Source organism: Pan paniscus, chromosome 10, assembly GCF_029289425.2.
Source record: "Pan paniscus chromosome 10, NHGRI_mPanPan1-v2.0_pri, whole genome shotgun sequence".
NCBI classification, from domain to species: domain Eukaryota; kingdom Metazoa; phylum Chordata; class Mammalia; order Primates; family Hominidae; genus Pan; species Pan paniscus.
Genome location: NC_073259.2, coordinates 109786734 through 109795832, shown reverse-complemented (window position 1 = coordinate 109795832; position 9099 = coordinate 109786734). Strand labels below are relative to the sequence as shown.

At 33.9% G+C, this 9099-nt stretch overlaps 1 protein-coding gene across 10 annotated transcripts in view; it reads right to left on the bottom strand.

Moving 5' to 3' along the window:
• The window catches only part of CHPT1 (choline phosphotransferase 1), an 80382-nt gene that overhangs the window by 50811 nt on the left and 20472 nt on the right, over positions 1-9099 (bottom strand). For 8 of the 10 annotated variants that reach the window (XR_010108949.1, XR_010108944.1, XR_010108947.1 and 5 more), the window contains exons 5-8: positions 7659-7790; positions 4571-4729; positions 4052-4177; positions 1493-1603 (exon numbers count right to left, since the gene is read on the bottom strand). Coding sequence is in view for 3 of the 10 variants with exons in the window: in XM_034934344.3 (XP_034790235.1) it covers positions 1493-1603; positions 4052-4177; positions 4571-4729; positions 7659-7790 (528 nt within the window). In the remaining 7 variants the exon portion in view is untranslated. Of the gene's footprint in view, positions 1-1399; positions 1604-4051; positions 4178-4570; positions 4730-7658; positions 7791-9099 lie in introns of all 10 variants that reach the window. The other 2 variants (XR_004665398.3, XM_034934345.3) reach the window with 2 other exon arrangements.

Below are 9099 nucleotides of genomic sequence, written 5' to 3'. Positions count from 1 at the left end.
TCCAAGTTTTAAAAAAACAGGTGCCTACAGATAAACTTTTTCTAATTGTGACAACCTACTTGTACAGGAAGAAATTAGTCTTCCACCATTAACGAATATTTGACATTATTTCCTAAATTTTTGAACTTTGTAAAGGATTTTCCTTTTAAGCCAAAGTATATATTAGAATATAAATCATAAGTACTATTCATCCTTGTAAGAAAGTCCTTATTTGGGAAGTTTTACCAATAGTTAGAGGCAAAATAAGTACTCCAGTGTTTTCTGTGTACTTAATTCCCATAAGTATGTTTTTTTGCTTTTAAGGAATATCATCTTTCACTGTTTTCTTCAATATACCTTTTTCTTGCCTAAAACAGATGTAGTACACAAATTACTCCTTTTTTTTTTTTTTTTGATTACTTCATCATATGACATATGGTCTGTTGAACTATTATATAAAATTAAAAATAAATAATAGGGTCAGATGGGAATCTGAAGATTTGGATCCCCAGAGATCTTTGTGATAGTTCTAGTAGTATTCATAATGAGTAATCTAAATACATTTAAATTAGAGTGGAAAGATAAGTATCAGTACCTAATGTACTTAGTGGTTGAATAACTTCTTTTACTTATTTTATCCCTTATCACCTCAAATGAGTCAGTGTGTACTTAAAGTAACTTTTGTATTCTAAAAGGAAGTTTTTTTTACCAAGTTTTTCTAAGTTACTAATTTTCTTACATGTCAACTGACTTTTAGCTACTGTTTTCATTTTTCATGAAAGGGAATATTTAACATCCACTTTTCAGTGACAGTGAAATTTTAACTCAAAATATCAAGGAACAAGTTACCTTCAGTATAAAGATTCGTATGTTTTTCTGAACTGGTACAACAAATTCCTTTTATTAAATACAAATTTTATTTTAAAAATTCCTGTAGCCCTTTTAAATTCTAGTATACTAAAAGCAAGTATTTTATAACATACTAATATGCCTCTTGAAAAATGATTAGTATAAAAAATTTCTTAGAACATAACTTGATTCAATAATTACAATATTATAAGCCATGCACTTAAGCAGTATTGAATCACTTTTCAGTTTTTAGCAGTCAAAGTAAGCACCCTCAAGATGGCTAAAATCCTTTATGTTCTGAATATTTATGTAATCCTTTGGCGGTGAAAACCCTGTGTCTGATAAGTCTCAGAGACAAACTGCTACTTAGAATTACAGGGGTTCACTGTTGTCCTCAGGATTGACATTTCTTTAGTCTTGTTTCTAATTAATATGTAGACTATTCTGAGAACATCTGTGATAAAAAATGATGATACACACAACGGGGGCTTCATAACTGAAATAAGACACAATGAAATCTACAGGGTTTATGTTTTATATTCAAATATAACCTTATTTATGGTATACTAGCCTCCTGCACAGGGGGATTTCCTTCACTCATAGATTCCCCTAACTTCATCTCCTCTTTTCCTTGGGCTATTAGTCAGTCAATATGCTTGTGAACCTGTTCAGGTGCTTGATGACATGCAGTCTTGAATATATTTAGATGAAGGTGTCTTGAAATTTGCAGGCACAAAGCACTAAAGTATATCACCATATCAAATGAAGAAATCACCTTTAGAAGCAAAAAAGAAAATATAAAATCGATTATGATCTATCTTTTCTCAAGTAGCACTATTCTGTTTCTCCCCCAAATATCAAACCTTAACCTAAAATTCTTCACCAAAAATACTGCATTTTAAAGCACTTTAATACATTTCAAATTTGGACCTCACTGTAGTCCTCTGGAAAATGCAGGTTATTTCACAGTTATAGACACTGAGGCTCAGAGGTAAAAAAGACGATTAAAATACAGAAACTAGAAAGTAACAGAACCCAACTCTCCTGACTCCACATTGTTTCAACTTCCTGCTGTGCCACGAAGCTGCAAATTTCCTTCTAGAAGAAGTTATCAGTCATCTTATAATGAATTAATTCCATCATATACATTTCTGTTTCTTTGAGGTTAGTTGTAAGAAGGTAAAAGGTCTAGAAAAGATACCATACTTGAAGCATATACAAAATTGTGTTTACAAATTTAAAGATGGCCTCTATTTAGAAACTTTGCCCAGAGTCTACAGTCAAATGCTTCTCTTGAGAAAATGAAACCCAGGAGAAAAAGGAGGCTCATAGCTCTGCCCTTGGAGAGGGAATTCTCACCCATGAGGGGAAAATCTCTATCATTTATGTTAAAAGCTTACTTGAAAAGTACCACATTGTGTGTGTGGCTTTTTTTTTTGTTTTTGTCATCCACATAGTGTTTTAAATAAAAATTGAATTTGACTTCCTCAGTTTACCAGTCTCCATCACAGGTGTAAACCAGGCCAATTACTTGTTACAATAGATGATTGATTTTTTTAACACCTGGTATTTTAATTCAGCAATTCCACTTGGTAATACATACCTAAGTTCACTAAAAGAAAACTTACATTGAGTTTTTAGATATTTTGATTAATTATCCCCTATTTTTTAAACTGGATTGTTTGGGAGCCCTAAAAATATTTATAGTGGATACCAAATTAAAGGACATTATTCTGATTTTTAAACATTTTTTTAAAATTTTGCCTGAAAACGTTCATTGTCCACCTCAAAGAATTAAGTATATCTCACTGCCACCATAGGAAGAATGAAGACTTCTGAATGGACTATGAATGAATATTACGTCATTAAGTTACTCCAGAAAAAGCATACTACACAACCTAGTAAAGGACCATTAGATGTACTCCTGTAATCCGTGCACAGAATAGATAAAGATTTTTTTAAATATCCAAATCTAACAAATACGGTGAGATTATTTGAATTATCAAAAGATTCACTGCAGGGTTTTGCGGGGTTTTGTTTTGGTGTACTTCAGTATATTTATATATCACTATGAATTTGGTGACAACCAGTGGGTCCAGAGATAGAAATACAAGAAAACTATTCAAAGCCACCATTAATTGGAGACCAACCATAAAGATATGTCTCAATAGAAAAAAAAATGTAATAATGCTCCATTTATCCAACTTTGTAATTGAAGTGTTACCAATATTGATTTTCTTTTCCTTAGATGGCTAACGTGTCTCTCTCAAGCACTATATTCTGTATTTTATAATCATTTTGAATAGAAATTAATATCTATGTCATCCACGTCCTTTCCTTAAGCAGGATATAATCAAAGAGAATTTAATTTAATTGATGACTGAGTCATCATTAATACAAATTATACACTATCCTCAAGGGCCATACACATAAAAAGGGTTCCTTACATCTAGCATAAAATGGTCTGAGAATCCTGTATTTAGTAGCACTGTCTATTCTGTTTTGTTTCCTCAATATTAGCTGACAATTCTCGATGCAATAAAGTGCCCACCTTTGCTAGTACTAACCCCATCTAATTTTCCTGTTACTTGCTGTAAACTGGGAATAAAGTCTTTGGGCAGAGTAAAGTGGTTTTTGGCATCTTTGTACTGGTATTTTGGGGGAGAAAAATATAGCTATTTTTAGGTACACAGTTGTGTTTCCAAGAATCCAGGTTGTTGGAAACCTGGCCTATAGATATGTGGCCATTTCTACATACAATATAATATTATTCACAGCTTAGAAGAAGTAATTTTAAATACTCAGAAACATTTATTGTATATATTGTATAGACTAGATCTTTTTTTTTTTTTGAGACAGAGTCTCGCTGTGTCACCCAGGCTGGAGTGCAGTGGCATGATCTCGGCTCACCGCAACCTCTGCCTCCCAGGTTCAAGTGATTTGCCTGCCTCAGCCTCCTGAGTAGCTGGGATTACAGGGATGCACCACCACGCCTGGCTAATTTTTTGTATTTTTTGGTACAGACAGAGTTTTACCATGTTGGCCAGGTTGGTCTCAAACTCTTGACCTCAAATGATCCGTCCACCTTGGCCTCCCAAAGTGCTGGGATTACAGGCGTGAGTCACCACGCCTGGCCTAGACTAGATCTTGAGGCTACTGATAGCTCACTGAAATAGCTCTTAAGCATTGTTAAAAAATAAATAAAATGGAGAAAAATACTTACCATTGCCATCCATAGAACAACATATTCGTCTATAAAATTATTAAAGTACTGGTCTAAAAACAAAAGACCTGGCCCCAAAAAGACAGTGTCTTGAAGATATAGTTCACTTTTGGTCATGTGAGCTATCTATAAAAAAATTAAACAAAATAATTTTACTATTAAGTTTTAAATGTGTTAGCTTTTATGACAATTAATTATAACTTTAATTCAGTATTAAAACAGACCATTTAATCTCACATTTAAGAATACTTTTCTACACCTTCTCAAATTCACAACTGGGTAGCTTATTAAAGTTTCCAATGTCTAAATTTCTTGATATCAGAAAGTTGTAAATGATAACTACAGCTAAACAATTTAACTGAATATAACTCTTATCACAGTTTTGCTTGGAGCACAAATAGCTAATTATTATGATTTTACACTACAAAAGAAAACCTATACATTTTATGAAATAATTTCCAGCTTTGTGTTTGACGACTAAGTATATTATTTATATCATGAATAATAAAAATTTCTTACCACTAATTTTTGTGAGACTTTAGCAAAGACACATCCAAACATTAGGGTATAAAGACAAGGATGCTTTTCAAACACATCAGTTGCTGACTTTTTATAGATCATTATTGCCAGTATAATAATTAGTCCTATGTGGAGTCCAGGTGACAAGACACTGGTGCCCTAAGGGATAAAGCAGAAAATCAGTATCACATTTTAACACTGCATTTATTACAATGTAGACATTTTCTGACCATCTATTTTGTGCAAGAGGCCTAAAGAACAGTGTGATGTAGTGTATGGCCTACAGGAGTATACAAACCTGAGTTGTGCTTTTCAAGGTTTCATAGAACCTGAGGGTGACAGAGAGATAATACAGTGCCACAGATGTCTGATTCCAGTTTGATATTCACACACGTTTTAAACTGGCTAAAAATTAATGCAGTTTATTCTATATCAACTTTTACTACATTGAAGGCAGTCCACATGTGGATTGCCAAATTAACATAATTTTGTGGAGATACTGAAATAGAGCTTATTCTGCCAATTCTACAAAATATCACTGATGAAGAAGAGTAAGAATAGTTTAGTTCTATTCAGGTTTCCTTCTTTTTTCCTATTTTCTTTTCTTTTTTTTTTTTTTTTTTTAAATTTTTTGTGTTTTTAGTAGAGACAGGGTTTCCCCATGTTGCCCAGGCCAGTCTCAAACTCCCGGGCTCAAGCGATCCTCCCAGCCTCAGCTTCCCAAAGTGCTGGGATTACAGGCGAGAGCCACCACACCCAGCTTATCCTAGTTTCTTTCTACACCAACATCCCCACCTCCTTTTTTTTTTGCATTCAGACTGCAAATGTTCTTTTATGTAAAATTGTAAAATCCAGACCATTACATTTTTATCTATGTGAATTAGTATCCTCTCGGCACTGCTTATCCTAAACAAAATATTGAAATAAGTTTGGTATTGAGGTTATTAAATCTATAACCAATTTAAATGGGTTCACAAGAACAGCTTTACTCTTGTTTATTAAGTTTACATGTTTTAAGTTAGAACTTACTATAAAATTACAGTAATACCATATTATAAAATTATATACATGACACTGTATAGTAATAAATTATAAAAATCTAATAGTGCTTTATATTATGATTCTTAAATCTCATTCAAGAAAAAAAATCTGCTCCTAAAAAAGTTGGAAAAATACCAGTTTAAGAGTTTGAAACCAACCACTTCCTAACTTGTGTTTAAGTCATCCTTCAAACATCTAACAGTTTTTTTAATGAAAATATTCTTTTTTTTTTTTTTTTTTGAGATGGAGTCTAGCTCTGTCACCCAGGCTTAAGTGCAGTGGCATGATCTTGCCTTACTGCAACCTCTGCCTCCCAGGTTCAATCGATTTTCCTGCCTCAGCCTCCCGAGTAGCTGGGATTACAGGTGCCCGCCACTAAGCCCAGCTAATTTTTGTATTTTTAGTAGAGACGGGGTTTCATTGTGTTGGCCAGACTGGTCTTGAACTCCTGACCTCATGATCTGCCCGCCTCGGCCTCCCAAAGTGCTGGGATTACAAGCGTGAGCCACCACATCTGGCCAAAAATATTCTTTAGAGTAGACAATGATCATTACTACATCTTGTTTTCTTCAATGGAACTTAACGTTCCAACTATTGTTCTATGTTATCATCCACAGTCAAGCAACATGTATTCCTAAGCACAGTACTATACTGAGATCAACTGACAAAACACCTCAAAAAATGACAACTTTTCCAAATATATCAGAACTTATATTTCTAGATGAATTGTATACTTTGCTTTTGAATTATGTATATAAAGTGTATTCATAAATATTGACAATTTGTCAATTATGAGGATCCCTTTGAAATTGTCTCGAAAGTCTACTTACACGTCTTTTAAAAGAATGAGACTTTTTTTTTACTAAAAATGCTATATCTAATGTTTAATATCTTATTAGACCTTGCTCCAAATGACTTTAAAGGATAGAAATTTTGAACTATACAACAAAAGAAATTAAAGTGAATATGCTATAGTTTAAAGCAATCCTAAAAAGGCATTCTTTTTTTTTTTTTGAAACAGAGTCTCGCTCTGTCACCCAGGCTGGAGTGCAGTGGCACCGTCTCAGCTTACTGCAACCGCCGCCTCCTGGTTTAAGCAATTGTCCTGCCTCAGCCTCCCAAGTAGCTAGCTGGATTTACAAAAGCATGGGCCACCATGCCCAGCTAATTTTTTTGTATTTTTGGTAGAGACAGGGTTTCACCATGTTGGCCAGGCTGGTCTCGAACTCTTGACCTCAAGTGATCCACCTGCCTCGGCCTCCCAAATTGCTAGGATTACAAGCATGAGCCACTGTGCCCGGCCCTGAAAAAGGCATTATAACAATGTTTTGGTATAAGATGGTATCACTGGAATAAGTACTTGTCTTCTTCTGTTCAACTACCTTGAAAATGACAATAGGCTTTTCAAAAACATAGGTGTTATATTTGTTTAAAAAGTTTGCAGGAATTCCAACTCTTGCCCACTTAAAAGTACTGAAGTTTTAAAAAAAAATGTGAAAAAATACAAAAGCATTATATTTAATACTTGCATGAGCAAGGTGTAAAGAACACAAGCACAAAGTATACCCACTTAAGAATTAAAGTTAAAATTTTACCTTTTGAAATATTAGAATAGTTCTTTTAAATATATTTCAGTGAAATTTCAATAAAATTTACTTGATGAGTAATAAATCCCCCCATATGTGAAACCATTGACCTCTGGCCGCTTTCCTGCTTTCAATCAGGAACTCATACATTCCCTACCCTTTCTCCTCTCTGCTATTAGTTCAAGGCACAAAATGCAGGAAAACAAATGGCAACTCTTAATTATGTGCAGTAATGAAACTAGATGTCAGAAAAGTCTATGCAGAGCAAGCCTGTAGAAAGAGGAAAATATCAGTTTAAACTGTTTTTAAAATGCTTTTGTACTATGTGCCTAAAATGAATTCTTTAAGATACTTAGTTTCCTTCCCCATTCTTGAACTTTGGCATATTTTAATCTTTTTATAACTGGTGATAAGAAAATTTATCATAAAATTGACACTGAATGATGAAATTATTGCCTTACTGCTATAGTGGATCCATTCTTGCCAACACCACCATGGAGGATAACATGGAAATAATTTGAACAGGAAAATATTACTCCACCTAGAAATCCAAGAACTGGAAGGATCTTCAATTTTATTTCTAGAATAGGAATCTTTAGGGGTAGAAGAAAGAAACAATTAAGACAACAGAATTTTGGTTTTTTATTAAATAATAAAGAAACATAATGATAAGCCCTGTACAATAAGCTATCCTTTTTCTTGTGATCAAACCTTAACTTCTGGAATATAATCCAAAGTGATAACTTAAAAACTTTTTTTTATTTAACTTTTTTTTTTTAGTTTTTAAATTTTTATTATTTTTTGTAGACTAGCCAAGTACAGTAGTGAGGGGGGAAAAGAGAAGAACAAGGAGTTTGACCTGTAACTGACTGTGAGCAATCAATTGAGATAACTGACTACCATTGGACCAGCCTAAAGTGCCTTTTTTTTTGAAACTGCTTTCTTCATAAGTGAAAAATGAATCCACCAAACCAGCTTAGTCTGTTTATATAACTATGACTAAATGTTTAATCTCATAAGATTTCATCTGACTTAAACATGAAAAAGGATAGTTCATTTGAATTTAGTAGCTTCTAAAAAGTAGCATCACAGGAAAGGGAGACACCATGATTTGCATCATAAATGTAACAAATATCATGATGTGTATGCAAGCAAAAAATCTGTGTAGTTAATAGCTGGGATTAAATCTCTAGTAATATATTTACCTGTTGGTCAACTGCTGTTCAAGAAAACTTCCAAAGGCAGCAAAGGATTTAAAAAACAGTAACAATGAATTGCCAGAAGCTAGAGGCTACTATGTTTAGAAAATAGACTGAAATAATGTACCAAAATTTGTGGAAACTACAGGTTAATAATTAAATTTAGAAAACCTGAATCAAAAGTAAGTATTCTTGTTGGTAAGAATAAGCAGGTATGTTTTCTTCCTATGATATTGCCAAAACATTGAGTGAAACAATTTTAAGATTCAATTCCAAATTTAAGACAACCACACCTGACTTAATAACTAGAGTTGTCTAACTGCTTCTAGGTCTACATTTACCTTCTTTTTTTTTTTTTTTTTTTTTTTGAGACAAGTCTCCTGTCGCCCAGGGCTGGAGTGCAGTGGCCCAATCTTGGCTCACTGCAACCTCTGCCTCCCAGGTTCAAGTGATTCTCCTGCCTCAGCCTCCCGAATAGCTGGGATTACAGGTGCCCATCACCACACCCGGCTAATTTGTGTATTTTTAGCAGAGACAGGGTTTTGCCATGTTGGCCAGGCTGGTCTTTAACTCCTGACCTCAGGTGATCCGCCCGTACATTTACCTTCTTACGGGCACAACCTGAACAGTTACTACAAAAAACGCATAGCATCCCTCTGTTATCTTGTATGGGCCTATAGTAGCATATCCTTGATTCTATTTA